The following is a 25,304-nucleotide window of genomic DNA, read 5'->3' on the forward strand; positions in this document are numbered from 1 at the left end:
TCAATGGCCGTATCAAGGGCCATTCCAGGTGGTAACGACCGTGCAAAATGACGGGATTGGAGGTACATATAAAATTGGGAGTTGGGTAGACCATATCTATCTGATAATGCAGAGAAAGAGTAGATCTTACCCCCAGGGTCAAAGATATCTCGAATGCACGAGATGCCCTTCTCTTTCCACGTCAAGTAAGCACGGCCGTCCAAACCAGGAGGAAATTGTGGGTTGCCCCAAAAGGTGGTATAAGGGGAGTTAGAGGAATTCCTGTGCAATCGTTTATTGATAGATTTCCAGGCTTTATAAGTGTCATGAAAGAGTATGTTGGATTTTATATGGGAAGGAATCAGTGAGGTAGGTGCATGAAGGAGAGCAGCTGGGGAGAAAGGATGGAAAAGGTGTTCCTCTATGTTGGGGAGAGTATATACGGAACCACCAGAAAACCAATCCACCATGTATCGATACATAGCTGCATTTGAAAAAGCAGAGATGTCTGGCATCCCAAAACCACCCTCCGGCCACGGCAGTCGCAAAATATGGCGGGATACCCTAGATTTCTTTTTTGCCCAGATAAATCTTGTAAACAGGGAGTCAAATCGTTGGATATCTGACTTGGAAAGTTGCAAGGGAAGCATTTGGAGGACATAGGATAATTTGGGGAAAATAAAGCTTTTAATAACCACTACCCTACCAGACAATGATAGAGGTAAATCCATCCATCCGTTCAATAATTTCTCCGCTGAGGAGTATATCTGGTGGAAATTAGCAGAGTATAGGGCGTCCAGATTAGGGGGAATCATGATGCCTAAGTATTTAAGTGGAGAGCGGCAAATTGTGAATTGTGTCAGCGTGGGGGATAGAAGGTTTGTGGAGTGACCAGGGCCTAGAGGGAGGAGGCGTGACTTGTCATAGTTCACGCGAAATCCCGAGAAAGAGCTAAAATTATCTATAATGTGCTTTATAGCAGGGATGGAAAATTGGGGGTTAGAGATAAATAAAAGCATGTCATCGGCAAATAGACTGAGTTTCACTTCAGTCGACCCAACGACAATACCAGTATATTCTAGAGACATGCGCAGTGCAGTTGCTAGGGGTTCTATAGCTATAGCAAATAGAAGAGGTAAAAGGGGGCAACCTTGTCTGGTCCCTCTATGGAGGGGGATGGGAGAGGACATATAATTGTTAGAGAGGATTTGAGAGGAAGAGTCATGATAGAGAAGACGTACTGCATGGATGAAGGCCTCCGGGAATCCAAACCTGTGCATGGTGTCAAAAAGGTGATCCCATGTGACTAGGTCAAAAGCCTTCTCAGCATCAAGGGAGAGAAGGGCATAGGGGTTCTGGTCTCCCGAGGTCTCCAACCACTGCATGACAGTCAGTATCTTACGCACATTCACCGTAGAGTGGCGCCCCCAAATAAACCCTGTCTGGTCTTCCTGGACCAGAGAGGGCAAGAGAAGCTTTACCCGGTCTGCCAAGATCTTGGTATATATCTTGTAATCCGTATTCAATAAGGATATAGGTCTATATGAACTGGGAAGCAGGGGGTTTCTCCCTGGTTTATGGAGGATTTTTAGAATCGCAGCGTTGAAGTATAGTGGAGGAGGTGTTCCGGACAACAGCAAGTTGAATAGTTTACAAAGGGGTTTGACCAATTGAGGGGCCAGTATTTTATAGTATTCATTGGTTAGACCGTCAGGTCCAGGGGTTTTGTTTGGTTTCAAACAGTGAATTGCATGGAGCACCTCCTCCTCAGTAATGGGGTTCAGTAGGGGTTGGGATGAGGTAGAAGATAGAGAGGGAAGCGTAAGGGAAGACCAGAAAGAGTGTTGTTGTTGGTAATCAATAGAGGGTTCAGAATATAGTGAGGAATAAAAAGACTGCAGAACCTCAGACACCTGGTCACAATCATGTACCACAGTGCCGTCAGCCCTAGTTAGAGCATGGATAAGTGTTGGGGGATGTTGACCTTTCAGGAGATTTGAAAGCAATCGACTAGATCGATTGCCGAATTTATGAAATCTACATTGAGACATAAATGTTAATTTAGATTCGGTTTGGGTTAAGAGTTTGTCAAAAAGGGATTTCTGTTCATGGTAGAGTTTTCTGGTAATTGGGGTGGGGGACTGCGTGAACGCTTGGTAGGCGTCAGTAAGTTTAGATTGAGCATCAAGGTACAGAGCTTGTGTGTCTTTCTTATGTTTGGAGGTGAAGGAGATGATAGCACCTCTTAGTACTGTCTTAGACGTCTGCCAGAACAGGAGCGGTGATTCCTTCTCTGCAGTTATATTACAATGTGTGAAGTCAGCCCATGATGCCTCCAGCATATTTCTAAATTGAATGGAATTGGTCAGGTGGGATGGGAAGCGCCATTGTCTGACAGGGCCTCTATTGGGGAAGGTGGCGAGAGCCATCCAGCAGACCGCATGATCCGACAAGGACACCGGTTCAATTTCAGAAGTTTGCACCCTGGTAAACATAGAAGCCGAGATGAGCAGATAATCGATTCTCGACAGTGTACCATGAGCAGCCGATAAACAAGTGTATTCACGGTCGACTGGATGACAGGCTCGCCACACGTCCACCAAGTGCAGCTGTGACATTAGATATGGTAAACCATATTTGGGAGTATAACGGCTAGATCTGGATTTGGTGTTCCTATCAAGAGCATTGGATACAGTAGAGTTAAAGTCACCTGCGAGTATCACCTGTTTATGAGAGTGTGGGTGCAGTTTAGCGGCAATGGACAGAAAAAAGGGTTGGGGATCGATATTGGGGGCGTATACATTACACAGTAGAAAGCGTGAGTCATCTAGAGTGGCGTCTACAATGAGGTATCTGCCTTCAGTATCAGATTGGGAGGAGTGAAGGTCTACTTGGACGGAGCGTCTAATCAAAATGAGTACCCCACGGGCCTTGGCAGTAAATGGGGCGGACGCCAGCACTCTCCAGCCCAGGCAATTGAGCTTGTCAATCTCAGGGGGAAGGAGATGAGACTCCTGGAGGAATGCAACATCTACATGTAGTTTAGATAAGTAAAGTAAGATTTTCTTCCTCTTTATGGGGGAGTGGAAGCCACCTACATTATATGTGCAAATTTTTAAACTGGTCATCATTCTGCTGAAGAAAGGTATGGTTCATGGCAATAAATAAAGCCGATAATATCATATCTACAAAATACATTGCTATCATAGACATAGAAAACCAACAGGACAAGACACAGAGAGGAGAGAACAATGGGTAGAAAAAGTGGGGGAAAGTAAAGCAAAGGATCCAGAAAAGAATGGATCAAAGGATTAGCATCAAAAGTGCACTTCAGGTACAAAGATAATCTAAATTGACCTATAGTTCGCCAATTGGAGAACCAGATAAGAACTCCAGGCTTGCCCCAGCCCTGGTACTGAGAAATAATAAGCATAGCTTATATATGGCATAAACAAAACATAACTTAGAATAATATGTGGAAAACTTTAGGTGGAAGGCGCCTTAAAAGAAGGATCCCATTCAGAATGGGATTAATGATGAAATGGCACCCGCCATAGCATTTACGCCGGTAAGAGAGGCGTCTCCTCCCACCAATAATTTCAAGAACTTCTAGCGATTAACAGCTATAACATAAACAGATATATCAAAGTAATAGAGTAATCGCCAGTAAAGGAGGAGATAACCACGCTAAGGAATTTTATAGCAGTGGTTAGCAGTCAGGAGTCGAGTCCGTTGAGGGCTGGCGCAGTGAGGAACGGCCGTTCTCCTCTTCCAGTAGATATGCTTCCGCATCAGCCACGGTGGAGAAGTCTGTAAATGAAGATCCTTTGAACAGGCGTAATCGTGCTGGGTATATAAGAGCAAATTTTCTATTTGCTTTTGCTAGGCGGGAACAAAGTGGGGTGAATTCACGTCGTGCCCTGGCCACCTCTGCCGAATAATCTTGGAAGATAAAAATCTTCACATCGTTCCATTGTAAGTTACGCTTACGGTGAGACGCAGACCAGATGGTGTCTTTGTGGATGTAATTTAGACAACGGAAAATAACAGCTCGGGGTCGGGAATCATGCGTAGGCCTTGCAGGACCAATGCGATGGGCCCTCTCCACAATCATACCCGTGCAGGAATCTTGGATATCAAGCAGATCTGGCAGCGTGTCTTGTATGAAGGAAAGGAGTGCTGGCCCTTTAAGGGTTTCGGGTAGCCCAACAACCCTCAGATTATTTCGACGTGATCTATTCTCGAGATCGTCGACCTTATTAAGAAGCTGGTAATGGGATTTCTGAAGAAAGGCGCACTGTTCCTTTAAATCGGCAACGTCATGAAATGTCTCCCCAAGGCGCTGTTCATTAGCCTGCACCCGTTTGGAAAGCTGTTTAAACTGTGATTTGATGTCATGCACTGCCTGTGTGACTTTGGCAGCATGAGATTCCATAATAGGATTAATGGAGTCCTGAATTGCCTTTACCATGTCAGAGTATGTAATTGGGCCCTCAGCCTGCTCTGTAGTCTTATTAGACTTCTGTGTAGAGGGGGCAGCATGTACAGGGAGAGCTGTGTTCACAGAGGAGTCAGAGGAGGAATGTAACTCACGATCTGTGTGTATTTGCTGCTGCTGCGGATGTGTCTGCTGTCCGGCGGCCATCTTGGATTCCCCTTTCGTTTTTGCAGGACGTTGTTTGAGGGGCTTAGCCGCTTCTGGGGCGGCCAGGAAGCGCTCCATCAGGTGCCAGAGGTGTTCCCACAGGCAGGTGAGCGGTTCTGGAGCGGGCTGTAACGCTATGTGCAGCGTACAAGCTAGCGCGGGCTGGGGCGGCACACGGAGCTCACACTGCTGCTGCTGCACGCATCGGCGCCGTACCCGGAAGTCTAGAGCTGGCATTTTAAATATTTGTTAGAAAGCTATTTGGCATTTACAGTACCCTAAAAGTGACAAAAATATTAATGAGCCCTAATTAAGATTTCATTTAAAATTATGCGGACAATAATATTTGTGTATGTAAATGTGGGCCATACTGACAATAGAAGCACCAATCATATTAAAACTTGTGGCACTACAAGTGTCAGCATTGGTGTAGTGCCAACGTTAATGTATGTGTCCTCAATTAACAAAATATATAACGGTCTTCAGAATTTCAAATAATTTTTATATTTTTAACATCCCCCTACCCACACCCGTCCTAAAATAAAAATAATAAATCATGACCAATCAAGATATTTGGGGAGGGGGGCATAACTGAGAATTAAGCAATGACAAAAGTGTTACATATGTTTAATGTGGTTTCTTCGTTATGTTTTCTGAACGGATAACATAAAATGTATGCAGTTAGAGCAATCTCACCCACAAGTGGGGCCTCTTATTCAGTGAGCCAACTACTTTAAAATCAAAATGTCCACTATTTGACAAGATACTTCCACATGCCAAATCCCATATCCCCCTCCACCACTTTATTATAGACACTCCCCAATCTGTCCTAAATATATTTTCTTCAGGAACGGAGTATGAAGGCTCCGCACTCATCATCTCACCCTAACCCCCACATCCTATCAAGTGGAATAAAACACTGGTCAATATAATTCTTGATAGTAGTTACCTCAGATTATCACAGAACATGTCCATGACTTCTAATAGGGACTGGATGCAGAGATCTCTTGAGAAGTCATCAAACTAAACAGGAAAAAAAAAAGATAGTTATTTGTATATACTGTATGTAATACCCCACTATGCAGGTTATCATACTGACACTGTCCATCACACCACATACTGTATATGCAGTCTCTCATTACACAGACCACAATTCCAAGCAGCCGCTGTAGCTGTTCAGGAGGTCAAGTGCATATCATATGACTGGTGTCAGGTGGTACAGCAAATGAGCAGCAGTTGGGAGGGGCAGTCAAGAGGGGTGTAGTATGGTATGCCGGCGGCCGGGCTCCCGGCGACCAGAATACCGGCGCCGGGAGCCCGACCGCCGGCATACCGACAGCGTGGCGAGCGCAAAGGAGCCCCTTGCAAACTGACTCGTTACAAGCCGCCTCTGCTGTGTGCGCCGTGCTGGAGAAGCCGGAGGCAGGGGAGGAGCAGCAGCAGCGCCGGAGGCAGGGGAGAAGGAGGAGGGAGGGGGACTGGAGCCGCAGCAGCGCTATGTAATTGGTAGTAGTGCCGCTGCAGCAGTCCCCCTCTCCTTCCGCATTGGCTGGCTGGCGCTACTGTGAATGCTGGGATGCGCTTCCCTCATCCCAGCATTCACAGCGGCGGCGGGCAGTCAATGCGGAAGGAGAGGGGACTACTGCAGCGGCGCCTCTACTAATTAAATAGCGCTGCTGCGGCTCCAGTCCCCCTCCCTCCTCCTCCTTCCCCCCTGCCCGGGATCTGCCAGCACCGTGGAGCCTGACTGCCAGCGGGGAGAGATGGTAAGTATCTATCTGTCTCTCTCTATCTATTCAGTCTGCCGCAATGTGTAAAAAGGGGGACGCTGCCTGCCGTAATGTGTAAAAAGGGGGACGCTGCCTGCCGTAATGTGTAAAAGGGGCTCTACCTGGTGTAGTGGCGCTACTGTGCAGTGTAATTTGAATAATGGAGACTACTGTGTACCGTAGTATGAATTGGTATTATTTTGTGGCCACGCCCCTATATATTTTTCACGCTCATTGCCCCTATCTTACATGGGGGGGGAGGTGGAGCGCCAATGCCGTTTCTTGCACACAGCGCTAAAATGCCTAGTTACGGCACTGTTCATAGCATAATAATTGCTGTGTACTACTGAAATGTATGAATATACTGTATGTGCATGCAGGTAAATTAGGTCTAATTTAACTGACCCAGTTGACTGTCCATAGTTCTTGTGGAGGTCAACTATCTGTTGCAGGGTTCCTGATTAGAAAAATGTTTCATTTGTTCTAAGTGTAATTTATTGTTGAATGTACTCAATGGTAATTTATGTATTAATGTGACGGTAGTAACACGTCAGTGATTCAGAATCCAGCTGAGTAGACTTTCTCCTGTGATAAATTGAACCATTAGTTGAAAAACAATTGCAGTAATTATTTGTGACCAGAATCCTCCCAACTAGGGCCCATCTTGTCATGTGGCCGCAACTGGTTGCAACCCCCAACCCTGCTGGAGAGTCAGAGCTTACAGCAGTTCCCCAGACGGGTTGGGAGGAGGAGTAGCAAATGGGGAAAAGGGATGCAAGGAAGAGGAAGAGATGAGGGAATGAGAAAAAATAGGATTTTGATTACCTACCGGTAAATCCTTTTCTCGTAGTCTGTAGAGGATGCTGGGGTCCACATTAGTACCATGGGGTATAGACGGGTCCACCAGGAGCCATTGGCACTTTTAAGAGTTTGAGAGTGTGGGCTGGCTTCTCCCTCTATGCCCCTCCTACCAGACTCAGTCTAGAAACTGTGCCCGAGGTGACGGACATCTTCGAGAGAAGGATTTTACACAGATAGTGGGGAAGATTCATACCAGCTCACACATACAAGGCAAACCAAGCGAACAAGCTTGAAACTCAGCAACCGTTTAAACATTACTTACCAAGTAACAATGCAGTACTCAACTAAAACGAAGTTGTACTGAACCAAATAATGATAGCAGGAAAACGAAGCGCTGGGCGAGCACCCAGCATCCTCTACGGACTACGAGAAAAGGATTTACCGGTACCTATTTTCTCTTATGTCCTAGAGGATGCTGAGGTCCACATTAGTACCATGGAGATGTACCAAAGCTCCCAGAACGGGAGGGAGAGCGCGGAGGCTCCTGTAGAACTGATTGACCAAACTTTAGGTCCTCAGAGGCCAAAGTATCGAACTTGTAGAACTTAGCAAACGTGTTCAACCCTGACCAAGTAGTCACTCGGCAAAGCTGTAAAGCTGAGACACCCCGGGCAGCCGCCCAGGAAGCACCCACCTTACGAGCAGAGAGGGCCTTAACAGACATAGGACACGGCAATCCTGCAGTAGAATACGCATGCTGGATAGTGAACCTGATCCAGCGAGAGATTGTCTGCTTAGAAGCAGGACACCCAAGTGTCTTGGGATCATACAGGACAAACAGAGTCCGATTTCTTGTGACGAGCAGTCCTCTTCACATAGATTTTCAGAGCCCATACAACATCCAAGAACTTTGATTAAATTGTGGAGTCAGTAGCAACTGGCACCACAATAGGTTGGCTGATAGGACACGCTGACACAAAAAACTGGTGACGTGTCCGAAGCTCAGCCCTATCTTCATGGAAGATCAAGTATGGGCTTTTACAGGACAAAGCCCCCAACTTCCACACACGTCTAGCAGAAGCTAAGGCCAACAAAGTGACAGCCTTCCATGTGAGAAACTTGATCTCAACCTCCTGTAGAGGTTCAAACCAGTCTGACCGGAGGAACTGCAACATCACGTTAAGATCCCAGGGCGCCGTAGGTGGCACAAAGGGAGGTTGGATGTGCAGAACTCCCTTCAAAAAAATCTGAACCTCAGGGAGGGCAGCTAACTGTTTCTGGAAGAAAATGGATAGGGACGCAATTTGGACCTTTATGGATCCCAACCTCAGGCCCACATCCACACCTGCTTGCAGAAAGAGAAGAAAACATCCCAGTTGAAACTCCACCATAGGAAACTTCTTGGACTCACACCAAGATATACACTTTTTCCAAATACAATGGTAATGTTTAGACGTTACTCCTTCCCTAGCCTGTATCAGGGTAGGGATAACCTTGTTCGGAATGCCCTTCCGAGCTAGAATCTGGCGTTCAACCTCCATGCCGTCATACGCAGCCGTGGTAAGTCTTGATAGGCGAACGGCCCCTGCTGCAGCAGGTCCTCCCGAAGAGGAAGAGGCCTTGGCTCTTCTAGCAGAAGATCCGCGTACCAAGCCCTTGTTGGCCAGTCTGGAGCAATGGAGATTGAACCCTTGTTCTCCATATGAGCTTTAGCACTCTTGGAATGGGTGGGAGTGGTGGAAACACGTACACCGACTGGAAGACCCATGGAGTCACCCATGGCGTCCACCGCCATTGCTTGCGGGTCCCTCGACCTGGAACAATATCACCAAAGCTTCTTGTTGAGACGAGAGGCCATCATGGCTATTTGAGGAACACCCCAAAGATCTGTCACCTCCGTGAACACCTCCGGATTGAGTCCCCACTCTCCTGGATGGAGATCGTTTCTGCTGAGGAAGTCAGCTTCCCAGTTGTCTACTCCCGAAATGAAGATTGCGGACAGCACAAACGCGTGTTTTTCTGCACAGAGGATGATTCTTGTTACCTCTGACATTGCAGCTCTGCTCTTCGTTCCGCCCTGTCGGTTGATGTAAGCCACTGCCGATTTCTCAGAAGATGGGCCGCTGGAGAAGACCGTTGTAGACGGCTCTTAGTTCTAGAATGTTTATCGGCAGGCCGGCTTCCAGACTTGACCACCCTCCTTGGAAGGTTTCACCTTGAGTGACTGCGCATCCGTGGTTAGAAGGATCCAGTCCTGAATCCCGAACCTGAGGCCCTCCAGAAGGCGAGGTAATTGCAACCACCAGAGGAGTGAAATCCTGGCCTTTGGCGACAGACGTATCCTCTGGTGCATATGTAGATGGGATCCCGACCACTTGTCCAGGAGATCCAGTTGGAAGGACAGAGCATGAAACCTCCCATACTGTAGAGCCTCGTAAGAGGCCACCATCTTCCCCAGAAGGTGAATGCACTGATGAATCGACACCCGGGCAGGCTTCAGGACATCCCGGACCATTGTTTGTATCACCAACGCTTTTTCTCCGGAAGAAACACCCTCTGCACTTCCGTGTCAAGGATCATTCCAAGAAAGGACAACCTCCTGGTTGGTTCCAAATTTGATTTTGGAAGATTCAGGATCCAACCGTGTACCCTGAGCAGGTGGGTCGTGAGAAGAATGGACTGTAACAGCTTCTCCTTGGACGATGCCTTTATCAGCAGATCGTCCAGATATGGAATTATGTTCACCCGCTGTCTGCGGAGGAGAACCATCATTTCCGCCATCACCTTGGTGAATACCCTCGGTGCTGTGGAGAGGCCGAATGGTAGAGCCTGGAACTGATAGTGACAGTCCAACAGTGCGAATCGGAGATAAGCCTGATGCAGCGTCCAAATCAGAATGAGGAGGTACGCATCCTTGATATCCAGGCATACCAGGAATTCCTCCTCTTCCAGACTTGAAATCATCGCCCTTAGAGACTCCACTTTGAACTTGAACTCCTTCAGAAAGCGATTCAGCGATTTTAGGTTCAGAATGGGCCTGACCGAACCATCCGGTTTCGGTACCACAAAAAGGTTTGAATAGTAACCTTTGTTTTGCATATGAGGAGGGACCGGTACAATAACCTATGCCTCCACCAATTTCTGGATAGCCCTGTCTGCCGGCAGAGCTGGCAAGCCTGATTTGAAGAACCGGTGAGGAGGGAGATCTTGAAATTCCAGCCTGTAGCCCTGGGACTTAATATCTAGCACCCAGGGATCCAGGCCGGACGACACCCAGATATGACTGAAATGCCCGAGTCTCGCTCCCACCGGCCCCACCTCTGGGGCGTGCCGTCCACAGTCATGCGGAGGACCTTGGAGTACCTGAAGCAGGTTTCTGTTCCTGGGAACCTGCAGCCACAGGTTTCTTGGACTTGGGCCGACCTCCCCGAAAAAAGGTGTTGGACGGTTTAGCCTTTCTGGGATTGGCAGGCCGAAACGGTTGTGGTGCAGTTGAAGAAAAGGGTTTCTTCGGAGCAAGTGCAGCTGAGGGAAGAAAAGGTGACTTACCCGCCGTAGCCGTGGAGATGAACGCATCTAACGCTTCCCCAAAGAGAGCCTGACCTGGGTAGGGTCTCCACACTTCTCCTGGATTCTGCGTTGGCAGACCACTGGCGCAACCACAGTCCTCGACGAGCGGAGACAGACATGGAAGAAATTCTTGCAGTCATGGAACCCAGGTCTTTCATGGAATCTACCAGAAATCCTGCCGAATCCTGAATGTTACGTAAAAACAGTTCAACAGCATATTTCTCCATAGTATCCAAATCTTCAAGTAACGTGCCTGACCACTTTACTATAGCTTTAGCAATCCAAGCACTGGCAATAGTGGGACGTAGTATTGCCCCAGAAGCCGTGTGCATGGATTTGAGCGTATCATCAATTTTACGATCAGCCGGCTCTTTCAAGGCGGTAGATCCTGGAACAGGTAAAACACCTTTTTTGAGAGTCTGGATACTGACGCGTCAACAATGGGCGGGTTTTCCGATTTTTTTCTATCCTCTACCAGGAAAGGTGGTAACCAGAACCCTTTTAAGGATCTTTAAAAATAGCATTTAATTCCTTTGACGCAGGGAAGGTTAGCGAGGCTTTCTTATTCTCAGTGAAGTAAGCCTCCTCAACCTGCTCCGGTGTTGTATCCGCAATATTCAACACATCTCTAATAGCCTCCATCATCAACTGCACCCCTTTAGCAAGAGATACGGCCCCCACAACACATCCCCACCACCGTCTGTAGTATCAGTATCTGTTTCCGTGTCATCCTGCATGATTTGTGCAAAAGCACGTTTTTGGGAATATACAGCGGGGAGCCCTGAGGTACCAGAACTGGGCCAGACTGCCATAGAGTTCTGTAAGGCCTGAGTTGCAGATTCATTTAGTGCAACCCTATTTGAAATCTGAGAAACCATAGATTTGATAGAGGATAACCACTCAGGCTCCCTTGCTGGTATCTGTGCTAAACCAATGCAATCCTGATTACATGGAATGGGATCATCCTGAGAGGACATATCTTCTGCAGCATAAGACAGAGTCCCTGGACATAGCTGTAAGGAGACCACATACACTCTACACACACACAGGGGAGGGCAGACAGAGTTTCACCCCCAAGGATGGCAAGAGAGACACAGAGATTGGAGACAACCCACACACAGCGCCCTTTAGGTAAAAGGTGATCCCCTACCAGCGCTGACTGTACACCTTAATAGGTTACACAATCTGAATTTAGCCTCCCCCCCTTCTACAACCACCTGGTACCGTGAGAGATAGATGGAGTTGCTGTGCAGGGACTTGCTCTTCCTGGACAATGCTGTGCAGGCAGGAAAATGGCGCTGAATGCTGCTGGGTCCGCTCTGAGTAGAAGCTCTGTCCCCAAAATGGCGCTGTCTTCCCGCTCTTCACAGTGATTATACTGGCCTGAGGATAATGCTGGCTGAGATCCACGGGCCCCAACAGACTTTCTGACTAGTGCAGGGTTTAGCCGCTGGCTCAGGGCGCCTCCTCACAGCGCTGCACTCCCTACCCTGTTGCCGCCATCTTCACACCGGCCCCCAGCTTGCAAAGGATGTCTGTGACTCACTCGTCACCGATCTTCTGGCTCTGTAACGGGGTGGTGGCATGCTGCTGGGGTGAGCGATCCCCTGTGGCAGGGAATGATCGATCCCCTCAGGAGCTCAGTGTCCTGTCAGCAGAGATAGTGGCTCAGACCCCGCAGGGCGGACACTACTCCCCCCCCCCCCCTTAGTCCCACGAAGCAGCCTCCCTGTAAAATAATAAACTCTAAAAATACACTTTACTAGAGAAACTCTGGAGAGCTCCCCTAGCTGTAAGCGGCTCCTCCGGGCACATTTTCTAAACTGAGTCTAGTAGGAGGGGCATAGAGGGAGGAGCCAGCCCACACTCTCAAACTCTTAAAGTGCCAATGGCTCCCGGTGGACCCGTCTATACCCCATGGTACTAATGTGGACCCCAGCATCCTCTAGGACGTAAGAGAAATAGGAGGAATAGAGGATAGTGGCAGTGACAGAGAAAGAGAGGAAGACAGTGTAGAGTGATGGGATGGTGGGAGAAGAGAGGGAAAAATCCTGAAATGCCAGGCACAATAGGAAGTGACTTGGTGGATGACCGGTCCAAAATTCTAGTTTGCACAAAATGCTAGTTGACACATAATTATATTACACATAATTATATGCACTGTGCATCTACATACAGTATTCTGTGGTTTTAAATTAGCATTATTGCCTGCTGTATTTCATGAGTTATGAATGGCTCACTGTAGTGTTAATTTTAGACAAGTAAAATTGCATACTGTTTGCAGTTTCAGTATGCAAAGACATGTAAAGCGTTAAAGCATATCATATTAAAAACTACATACTGTAGGCCTTTAGAGGTTAAAATGTCACCCTGTGAGCAGGGCCATCATTCATAACATATAGGCACACTGTATTTAGAATTCTGTGCTGCTCTACTGTATTAGAGAACAGTTCATGTGTGGTATGACAAATAAGGCTACACTGTGAATTATAAACAATCAGAGCGGCCAGGCAGCATTCTCTAACGTGCTCCCAGCCTGCAGCCAGACAGTGAATGGCTGTCACCATGCTGATTGGTGGATGGCTGAGCTATCCACCAGTCAGAGTGCTGATAGCCATTCACTCTATGGAAGCATGTGGAGAGACAGTGAGGGACCACAGGAGGACTAAGCTATGAGTTACTGTTTTCAAAGTATTCCTGTGAATGGATGGGAAGGGGTCCCAGTGCATTGCTTTGCCTAGGGTCTATGTCACTTTCAGTACGTACAGCCTAAAGTAGCAAGCAGGATTCTTTCTTAACCTAACTGCCAATAATAATCATTTCAAGAAGCACAATGAAATGCCTTTTCCTCCTGACTGTGATGTCCTTCCTTAGGCTCATATGGCAGCTATAGTCTGAAAAGCACTTCCTATTGCACCACAAATCCATCATACAGTGTATGTCCATATACTCCTCACATTATACCTATATTTAGTATAACCGTATCTCTTAATCATAAGCACAACATATGCTCCTTCTCAAATCCTATTTTCCACATTATGCTCTCAATTCTGCACTGCATTGCATGGCACGGCACAAAAGGAACTCATCTTTCTATGACAAACCCCATATAACCTCACCATGGCTCATTCTGCAAACACTAAAGGGTTACATTCCTCTTACATACATCTCTCCCTTGCAGCTGACCATATTTCTTTCCCTAATGTAAATATTTGCGTTTCTCAGCTAGAGACCTGATTCCTTTTTTTTTTCCGCTCTGGAGGCAAGGTGACCAGAGAGCAATATTATGTACACATAAATGTATACATGAAAGTGTAAACATGCAGTCCTCATTTGCCTTCAACAATCCAATGTTTCTTTATAAAAAGGAAAAACAGTCTCTCTCTCTGTAGTTCCTGCTCAGTGACATAGATCCCCAATGAGGCTACGCATATCATCTTCAATCTCGTCTGGCTTATTTGAGATGGGAAAATATAGATTACAAACAGAATCCAGTTATGGTATTTATTTAACTGCAGCAGTCTACTGGGTGTTACATAAAAATAGTCTACTTGGTGACTGTATGGTTATTTAGGATGAAGAGACATATGTCCATGTAAAATCCTTAGTTTCCCAGCTAGTTGGTTGTCATGGACATCTATACATTATTTTGGTAGTGGGTATGTAATGATCATAAATGCATTTAATTGTATCCGTTTCTGAGTCACACCTCCTACAGTGATTCACTTCTAATGGCCCATACACACAGTGAGATTCGGGATATGCCCGATTCTCACTATGCAACAGGGGCTAGGTCGGCACATAGTCAGTCTCGCAAGCAGACTCATTATGTGCTTGCGATACTGACTATGTGCGATTTTGGCTATCTCTTCTATAGAGATAGTCAAAATTGACTTGCTTGCACAGTCAATCTATTCTTGCAATGCCGACCGTGCGGGACCGCGCATCGGTATCGAATCGCAAGGTGACTTTCACCTTGCGATCTGCACTAACTTTTCTTACACGCCATAAGTATACTACCCAAAATCTGTCTGCTTCCAAGATAGATAGAGATATATATATATATATATATATATATACACATACAAAGTTTCCAGAGCCCTTGGCTAACTACCAGCACCTGAGACTTGTCTTCAGGGATCTAATCAAGCCTCACCTCTATGTGTAATTCCATAAATAGAAGATGCAAGACAAAGCTTTGTTCCCCAATAGCTATCCATTTGAATTAATTCTTTTCAGAAACATGTAGCTATTGCTTTCTTGAAATACACCTTGAGTTCCACACATCTAAGGCCTGCTAAACCTAGGAATCAAGCCTAACAATTTACAAGTCACACTTTCAGAGCTATAAATGTAACTGCTGCCAAGCATCACCAATAGAGGTCTATAGATGCGGAGGCCTCATCACAAATGATGCAATGCGGATCATCCAAATTGCATCACTGAAGTGGGTATCATGCAATTGGCCAAATACTGCAGAATGCATCGCCTGAAAATGAATGCAATACCAAACACTGATTCTACTGAAATTACCAAGACCATATGAGGAATTTTCTTAAAAAACCCTGACAAGGCGTACACAATATCTATGTTTTTATAATCATTTAAGAATTTACAATTAGAAGACACTAACAATATGCTGTACCCCATACACAAACTGTAGATTATACCTTGCTGATAGCCATCAGGACTGTAGAGTAAGACACCATCTGAAAGAGAAAAACTATGGATGAATGCAAGTACATCAAGAAAACTCATGTATCAAATTAGATTTTCATAACCACTAGGTCAGATACACAATGTGGGTTGCCATGCCTATAGCAGTCTTTTTCATTTTTGCAGTAATTGTTAATCTTGCTTTCATTATATTGCACAAGCACAGAATTTCCTAGGAATCCATCCTTGTTAACGGTAATATACCTAGATCTATTTATAGCATTAAAAATAGGATTTTGGTACTTACCAGGTAAATCCTTTTCTTTGAATCCATAGGGGTCACTGGAGTACTCTTGGGATATGGACGGCTTCCGCAGGAAACAGGGCACTGAATATTTAAATTTAGAACTCTCCACCCCTCCATATCCCCGAGTACCTCAGTGTTTTTTACTGAGCCGAACAGGAACTATAGAGAGGTTGACAAATGGAGAATTACATATAACATAACGGACAACAAAGTTGACACATAACGTTACTGACAACTAAACAGTTGACACCATAACCGATAGAACCTTATAATTTGAACCAGTCTGTGAAAATGTGTTACCATAAGATCCCCTGAGCTTAATACAAACCAGGTAAAACTGCTCTGGGTGGGCGTCCAGTGCCCCCTATGGATTCAAAGAAAAGGATTTACCTGGTAAGTACCAAAATCCTATTTTCTTTTTCATCCACTAGGGGTCACTGGAGTACTCTTGGGACGTACCAAAGCTTCCCCCGTGGGCGGGAGAGCTGTTTGACACCTGTAACACTAGGCGGCCAAAGCTAGATGCGGATGCCGCAAACGTATCAAACTTGTAAAAGCGCACAAACGTGTGCACTGAAGACCATGTAGCCGCACGGCAAAGCTGCGTCGTAGAAGCTCCCCGACCAGCTGGCCATGAAGTTCCCACAGAACCTGTGGGATGAGCTATTACTGATGTAAGCGGCTGTAACCTAGCCTTAAGGTAAGCCTGACGTATAGTCAGTTTTATCCATCTGTATAAGGTCTGCTGAGAAGCTGGCCAACCCCACTTGGCAGCATCATAGAGAACAAACAACGTATCCGTATTACGAACTGTAAACGTTCGGGACACAAACGCGTAATGCGCGTACCACATTCAGAGTTCCAGAATGTGCTGTCAACACAGGAACTACTATTGGTTGATTGATGTGAAAAGATGACACTACCTTTGGTTAGAAAGCGGGATTCGTCCGAAGTTCCGCTCTGTCATCAGGAAACACCAAATACGGTGGCTTGCATGACAAGGCACCCAAATCTGAAACACGCCTTGCCGAAGCTAAGGCTAGAAGAAAAATTGTTTTCCAAGTGAGAAACTTTATATCCACTTGCTGTAAGGGTTCAAAATATGAAGACTGTAATAAATGTAAAACCAGATTCAAGTCCCATGGCGCTGTAGGTGGAATGACTGGAGGCTGTACTCTGAGGACACCTTGTAGAAAAGCGTGTACCGACGGCAATAGAGCCAGTCGTCTTTGAAAATAAATTGACAACGCAGATACCTGCACCTTTAGTGTAGATAAACGCAGTCCTCCATCTAACCCCGTCTGCAAAAATAACAAAAGACGAGATAACTTGAAAGATGATGTCGGAAAACTTCCGAGCTTCACACCAACCTATATAGGCACGCCAAATTCTGTAATAATGAGCTGCCGTAACCGGCTTCCTAGCTCGTAACATGGTTGGTATAACCGATACTGTAATTCCCTCTCTTCTTAAGAGGGCGGTCTCAACAGCCACCCCGTCAAACGCAGCCGTGCTAAATCGGGGTAAAAGAACGGACCCTGTTGTAACAGGTCTGGACGTAGTAGGAGCGGGCAAGGATAGTCTGCGAGTAGTCCGCGGAGATCTGAGAACCAAGCTCTCCGAGACCAATGAGGCATCACTAGTATGACTGTGACAGACTCTCTTTTGATCCGTTTTAGCAACTGAGAGAGCAGCGGAAAACGGTGGAAACAGATACACGAGGCTTTACGGCCACGCGATTGTGAGAGCATCCACTGCCACTGCCCTTGGATCTCTCGTTCTGGACACATACTGGGGCGTTTGTAATTGTGGCGAGGTGCCATCAGGTCCACCTGAGGGTAACCCCACCTGTGGACCAACATGTGAAACACCTCTGGATTTAATGCCCAGTCTCCTGGATGAAAATCCCGACGGTTGAGATTATCCGCCTCGCAGTTGTCCACTCCCAGAATGAACCCAGTCGACAATATCACCTGGTGGTATTCTGGGCAATTGAGGATTCGAGCTACTTCCCGCATTGCCATGCTGCTTCTCGTTCCTCCCTAGTTGTTGAGGTATGTGACTGCCATCACGTTGTCTGACTGCACTTGGACAGTCTGAGAGCGAAGCATGTAGTGCATTGTAAATTGCACGGAGTTCCAGGACATTTATAGACAGCAATCTGTCGTGATCCGCCTAGAGACCCTGTCGCTGACCATTTTAAACTACAACTCCCCAACTTCTGAGACTCTCGCCCAGAGTAGAAACACCGTCGCCCCTGGCGACAACCTCACCCTGTGGGGAATCTGCCTATGCGAGGGCGACCACTGCTGTTGAAATGGACGCGAGTGAAAACCTCCGAACTGAAGCACTTTGAAAGCCACCACCATTGCTCCTAATAGGCGAATACACAAATGTACCGATAGTGTGCGTGGCTTGAGCACTAATTGTACCAGATGGCGTATAATCTGTAGTTTCTGGTGTAGTAGGTAAATTCTTTGATTTACCGTATTTGGAATCATACCTAGGAATTGAAGTCGTTGAGACGGAATTAGATGCGATTTCTTGAAGTTGACACTGCAACCGTGGTGTACGTTAGCAGCGCAAGTAGGAGGAGCATCTGTTGAGACGGAGCTCTTATGAGCAGATCGTCTAAGTACGGAACGATTGTCACTGCCAGAGATCTGAAATGAGCTATCATCACAAACATCACTTTGGTGAATACCCGAGGCGCTGACGAGAGGCCAAACGGTAGAGCCTGAAACGGTTAATGGTTGTGGCGTATTGCAAAACGCAAGAACCTCCGATGAGGTGACCAAACCGGAATGTTTAAGTACGCATCCTGGAGATCAAGCGCAATCATGCAATCTTGTGGCTCCAAATCTGCAAATACTGACCGCAGAAATGCCATCTTCAATCTGTAGTAAGTGACTTACTGATTGAGACTGTGACGGAGCCCTCCGGCTTCGGTACCACAAACAGACGTGAATAATAACCCTGACCTTGTTGGTGTACCAGGCCTGGAATTAAAAACTGCTGAATCCAGCAGAGACTGAATGGCAACCTGCCAAAACGCCTTCTTGTCGTCCGACAGAGGCAGTCATGTCTTGAAAAAACGCAGTGGCGGGAGACAGCTTTCTTTTAACACTAAATAGCGGATACATCCATCAGTGGATGTCTGGAAACCCAGCAAATGTAACGTCTAAAGGCGCGCTCCCACAATTGGAAATCCGAGATGGGCTGGGAGCCCGTCAAGCCACTGCTTGTTGGTGACTTTAGCGCCCTGGCGTTACAAGGCGTGACTGTTTTTGTACCACAGCCTTGAAAAGACTGAAGTCTAAAGGATTTAAACGCCGGACCAGAGTATTTCCGTCTTGATACCGGAGGCGGCTATGGCGGGAAACTAGACTCCCCCCCCCCCCCCCCCCCAGCCTTGGCCTGAGAAATGCATTTGTCAAATTTAGGACCAAACAACTTCTGCCCACCGTATTCTTTTGACCTCTGACTCCGCTTGCCAAGAACGCAGCCAGAGTCCTTGTCGTGCTGTAACTAGCGACGATGAAAAGCGAGAAGCGAGCTGACAGCCGGCAGCAGAAGCTGTACAGAGATACTCAGCAGCTTCTCAGATTTGATTAACAATAAGTATAACGTGATCGTCATTGTTTCCATACATAGAGCGCCCTAGTGACCCAAATGTATCTTGGGTCTTTATAAGGTTTGACACAGACGAATTCACCAATGGCGGATTCTCCAACGTAGATGTCACTGTGTGGAAACAGGTAAATAGACTTAAATCTTAGTAAGATATCCTAAATAAGAAGCCCATTGAAGATCTGTCGTTTAGTAAATACGACGGATTATATGTTAGAGGCTCCTTAGTCTCTGTAAACTTCAGAGACTGACGCACTGGTCATTATCAATGTCTGGTTGTCAAAACCCGCACTATCTGACTGCTGGTCTAATGTACCCTCCTCACCCTTATTTAGCGCCGTGAGGTTTGACATTGTCAGACTGCAACATAGCAGAAATGGTTAAATTATAAGACCAATTAAATTAACACCCTGTTACCCAAAGTGAAGTTGGACCTTTGCAAAGGCTGACACTCCTCCGTTAGAGCTGGCGGAGTAACTTCCGAGACTCCGATCTTGCCGCTCCTGTCGAGCGGCGGTCAATTTGAATTGCCAACCAAGCCATTACATTTGCTTAACATAGGATCTGGGAATGAACCGGCTTCCGGAGTGGAAACCTACCAAACATACTGAACATGTGGTAGATTTATGTAGACATTGTAGTAAAACTTATTTTTAGTCTTTGCTGGTGCCTTACTCCTTATGCAGACAGACAACACAATAGCCAAAGACAGACACTTGCACGACTCAGTAAAATTATTACTTAAGGTGTGTAATTATATATATATATATATATATATATATATATATATATATATATATATATATATATATATATATATATATATATATATATATATATATATATATATATATATATATATATATATATATATATATATATGGCCGAAGTGCAGTTCACATGGCCAGCCTATGTGAAACCTGAACCAAAATTCCCACTAACACCCCTGCGCCTCCGGTGGAGTAGAGATGTAGGGCAGGAACGTTCTGGAATTACAAACAGGAAGAAACAGGAAGCATGGTTAAAATGGCCCCCATGCCATGCTTACACTGATAATCACAGTACAGGTTACAATACATGCCTCCAGTGTTAATATAGGCTCAATAGTCTATTATACAGTGATAATCACAGGCAGGTTACAATACATGCCTCCTGACTGCAGTTTACTATAGGCTCTCTATTAATACCACCTATAGATATGGCAGCCTGTCATACAGGCTATTCTTCCCCTTTAGATTTTCCCCCTTGCAGCTGCGCTGTAATCAGCCATGTCCCCCCCCCCCCCCCCTGTACTCCCTGTAGCGCTGTGTCTCAGCGGGGAGCGTTGCCGGGAAGCTCATTGCAGGGAGGCGAGGGACACTTCTTGCAGAGCAGCGGAGGTCGGCTGGCCGGAGCGGCGCGTAGCGGCTTCCGGCGTCGCTAGCCGAGCTGCGGCGGTTCCCCTCCCTGCGGCTGGGGCGGGCGGGCTGTATGAGCGGTGGGTGCGGGCGGCATTACAACACGGACCCCACACAGCGGGGCGGCAGCCTGCGCTGACCGCCCCGTTCCCCCCAGCATACCTTGTTGTAGGGAGGGCTGCGACGGGGCTTCTATCTGTAAGCTCCGTCCAGCTTTTCAGTTCATGGCTGCGATGGGGCTTCTATCTGTAAGCTCCGTCCAGCTCTTCAGTTCATGGCTGCGACGGGGCTTCTATCTGTAAGCTCCGTCCAGCTCTTCAGTTCATGGCTGCGACGGGGCTTCTATCTGTAAGCTCCGTCCAGCTCTTCAGTTCATGGCTGCGACGGGGCTTCTATCTGTAAGCTCCGTCCAGCTTTTGCAGTAGGCAGTGGGCTGCGTGTGGCTGTGAGGGTGCTCTTTGTGAGGACCGACACGCCATGCTTCCGTGCAGCGGCACTATCCCGGACCCATGTTTTTACAGAAACTGGGAAGGGATGTGCTAAGTGCAAAAATGTAAAAGTAAAAATGAAAAATTAATAAAATATTCAACTAAGTGTGGGAACTCCACACAAGCCTTGTTAGTGCTGTGAGCACAGAAAAAAACACTGAGGTACTCGGGGATATGGAGGGGTGGAGAGTTCTAAATTTAAATATTCAGTGTCCTGTTTCCTGCGGAAGCCGTCCATATCCCAAGAGTACTCCAGTGACCCCTAGTGGATGAAAAAGAAATAATGAGATAAATCCAACTTTAAAATTGAATAATTGCAAAACCAATTGATAGAGTGAAGGTATTCATATACAAAGTAAGTCTGATGGTAATTTTAGCCCTACCTATAAATCTCTGAAAATATGGGTCAAACATGACTATTAATCCCAATCAACTTCTGATCTGGATCTATTAAACGTCAATCAGGACTAGCAGAAAAAGTGATGGAATAAGAACACCAATCTGATAATATAAGCAAACGCTGTCCAACCAAACTGTATGCCACTCAAAGGAAATGACTTTCTGACCTAAGCACTTAATGTATGGGATGGTTAAAGGTGGAGCCTTGGTCAATAAAGGTTACCACTGGAATCAACGGACATACCTGAGAGTTAATTGCATATTTGAGATAGGAGAGGATAAGAGGGTTCGGTGCTGGTCCAATCATGGCCTGATCCAAAAGTGCTTCTGTCAATGCACAAAAACACAGCTGACATTACTGCGATATATTTATGAATTTCATTGGTTTACCAAGGCAACAAAAATGACGAGGGGTAGGGAAGCAGAAAAGGTTAGGGAAAAGAACAATTCGGCATGAATTATACATTTGAAATATTCTGTTGGTATAGTGATAAAAAGCCACACATTCCAATCACAATTACCCTAAACAAACAAAATGCTCATATGAACTGCTGTGGGAGGAATGAAAGAACGTGTTAGCATGGAATAGGGGTGTAGGTAAGACAGGAAGCACCTGGTGTGGGAAGTAGGCAGAGTCTTGACCATTATTACAAAGTTAAGACAATACTAATTGGTGTGGGGAAATCTAACAATCAATCTAAGTTCTATGGAACCTGAAGCAGCAGTCATGTAATTTGCTAGTAATATGCTTAAGGTGGTATATCTGCCAGATTCTATTGATTGTTCTAAATCGGGAATATCAGTCTTTTTCAAATTAGCTACCACTAGGCAACACTTGGCATATGTCAAACTGGGTACACACTGAAACTACTGTATATCAGCCAGATGTTGTTGTTTCTGGCCAAATCGGAGCAACAAATCGGGCAAATCGCACAGTATGTGTACCCAGCTTTAGGCTGAGTATACATAAAAAAAAATAAGAATTTACTTACCGATAATTCTATTTCTCATAGTCCGTAGTGGATGCTGGGGACTCCGAAAGGACCATGGGGAATAGCGGCTCCGCAGGAGACTGGGCACAAAAGTAAAAGCTTTAAGACTACCTGGTGTGCACTGGCTTCTCCCCCTATGACCCTCCTCCAAGCCTCAGTTAGGATACTGTGCCCGGACGAGCGTACACAATAAGGAAGGATTTTGAATCCCGGGTAAGACTCATACCAGCCACACCAATCACACCGTACAACTTGTGATCTGAACCCAGTTAACAGCATGATAACAGAGGAGCCTCTGAAAAGATGGCTCACAACAATAATAACCCGATTTTTTGTAACAATAACTATGTACAAGTATTGCAGACAATCCGCACTTGGGATGGGCGCCCAGCATCCACTACGGACTATGAGAAATAGAATTATCGGTAAGTAAATTCTTATTTTCTCTGACGTCCTAGTGGATGCTGGGGACTCCGAAAGGACCATGGGGATTATACCAAAGCTCCCAAACGGGCGGGAGAGTGCGGATGACTCTGCAGCACCGAATGAGAGAACTCCAGGTCCTCCTCAGCCAGGGTATCAAATTTGTAGAATTTAGCAAACGTGTTTGCCCCTGACCAAGTAGCTGCTCGGCAAAGTTGTAAAGCCGAGACCCCTCGGGCAGCCGCCCAAGATGAGCCCACTTTCCGTGTGGAATGGGCTTTTACAGATTTTGGCTGTGGCAGGCCTGCCACAGAATGTGCAAGCTGAATTGTACTACAAATCCAACGAGCAATAGTCTGCTTAGAAGCAGGAGCACCCAGCTTGTTGGGTGCATACAGGATAAACAGCGAGTCAGATTTTCTGACTCCAGCCGTCCTGGAAACATATATTTTCAGGGCCCTGACTACGTCCAGCAACTTGGAATCCTCCAAGTCCCTAGTAGCCGCAGGCACCACAATAGGCTGGTTTAAGTGAAATGCTGAAACCACCTTAGGGAGAAATTGAGGACGAGTCCTCAATTCTGCCCTGTCCGTATGAAAAATTAGGTAAGGGCTTTTATAGGATAAAGCCGCCAATTCTGAGACACGCCTGGCTGAGGCCAGGGCTAACAGCATTACCACTTTCCATGTGAGATATTTTAAGTCCACAGTGGTGAGTGGTTCAAACCAATGTGATTTTAGGAACCCCAAAACTACATTGAGATCCCAAGGTGCCACTGAAGGCACAAAAGGAGGCTGTATATGCAGTACCCCTTGACAAACGTCTGAACTTCAGGAACTGAAGCTAGTTCTTTTTGGAAGAATATTGACAGGGCCGAAATTTGAACCTTAATGGACCCTAATTTTAGGCCCATAGACAGTCCTGTTTGCAGGAAATGCAGGAAACGACCCAGTTGAAATTCCTCTGTAGGGGCCTTCCTGGCCTCACACCACGCAACATATTTACGCCAAATACGGTGATAATGTTGCACAGTTACATCCTTCCTGGCTTTGATCAGGGTAGGGATGACTTCATCCGGAATGCCTTTTTCCTTCAGGATCCGGCGTTCAACCGCCATGCCGTCAAACGCAGCCGCGGTAAGTCTTGGAACAGACATGGTCCCTGCTGGAGCAGGTCCTTTCTTAGAGGTAGAGGCCACGGGTCTTCCGTGAGCATCTCTTGAAGTTCCGGGTACCAAGTCCTTCTTGGCCAATCCGGAGCCACGAGTATAGTCCTTACTCCTCTCCTTCTTATGATTCTCAGTACCTTGGGTATGAGAGGCAGAGGAGGGAACACATACACTGACTGGTACACCCACGGTGTTACCAGAGCGTCCACAGCTATTGCCTGAGGGTCCCTTGACCTGGCGCAATATCTGTCCAGTTTTTTGTTGAGGCGGGACGCCATCATGTCCACCTTTGGTTTTTCCCAACGGTTCACAATCATGTGGAAGACTTCTGGGTGAAGTCCCCTCTCCCCCGGGTGGAGATCGTGTCTGCTGAGGAAGTCTGCTTCCCAGTTGTCCACTCCCGGAATGAACACTGCTGACAGTGCTATCACATGATTTTCCGCCCAGCGAAGAATCCTTGCAACTTCCGTCATTGCCCTCCTGCTTCTTGTGCCGCCCTGTCTGTTTACGTGGGCGACTGCCGTGATGTTGTCCGACTGGATCAGCACCGGCTGACCCTGAAGCAGAGGCCTTGCCTGACTTAGGGCATTGTAAATGGCCCTTAGTTCCAGGATATTTATGTGAAGTGACGTTTCCATGCTTGACCACAAGCCCTGGAAATTTCTTCCCTGTGTGACTGCTCCCCAGCCTCTCAGGCTGGCATCCGTGGTCACCAGGACCCAGTCCTGAATGCCGAATCTGCGGCCCTCTAGAAGATGAGCACTCTGCAACCACCACAGGAGAGACACCCTTGTCCTTGGAGACAGGGTTATCCGCTGATGCATTTGAAGATGTGATCCGGACCATTTGTCCAGCAGATCCCACTGAAAAGTTCTTGCGTGGAATCTGCCGAATGGAATCGCTTCGTAAGAAGCCACCATTTTTCCCAGGACCCTTGTGCATTGATGCACTGACACTTGGCCTGGATTTAGGAGGTTCCTGACTAGGTCGGATAACTCCCTGGCTTTCTCCTCCGGGAGAAACACCTTTTTCTGTACTGTGTCCAGAATCATCCCTAGGAACAGCAGACGTGTCGCCGGA

At 46.6% G+C, this 25,304-nt stretch overlaps 1 protein-coding gene across 3 annotated transcripts in view; it reads right to left on the minus strand.

Moving 5' to 3' along the window:
- The window catches only part of MED24 (mediator complex subunit 24), a 232,693-nt gene that overhangs the window by 181,605 nt on the left and 25,784 nt on the right, over positions 1–25,304 (minus strand). For all 3 annotated transcript variants that reach the window (XM_063959759.1, XM_063959760.1, XM_063959758.1), the window contains exons 3-5: positions 21,886–21,968; positions 15,435–15,473; positions 5,574–5,647 (exon numbers count right to left, since the gene is read on the minus strand). In XM_063959759.1, coding sequence (XP_063815829.1) covers positions 5,574–5,647; positions 15,435–15,473; positions 21,886–21,968 — 196 coding nt within the window. The remainder of the gene's footprint in view (positions 1–5,573; positions 5,648–15,434; positions 15,474–21,885; positions 21,969–25,304) is intronic.

This window comes from Pseudophryne corroboree, chromosome 3, assembly GCF_028390025.1.
Source record: "Pseudophryne corroboree isolate aPseCor3 chromosome 3, aPseCor3.hap2, whole genome shotgun sequence".
NCBI lineage: Eukaryota > Metazoa > Chordata > Amphibia > Anura > Myobatrachidae > Pseudophryne > Pseudophryne corroboree.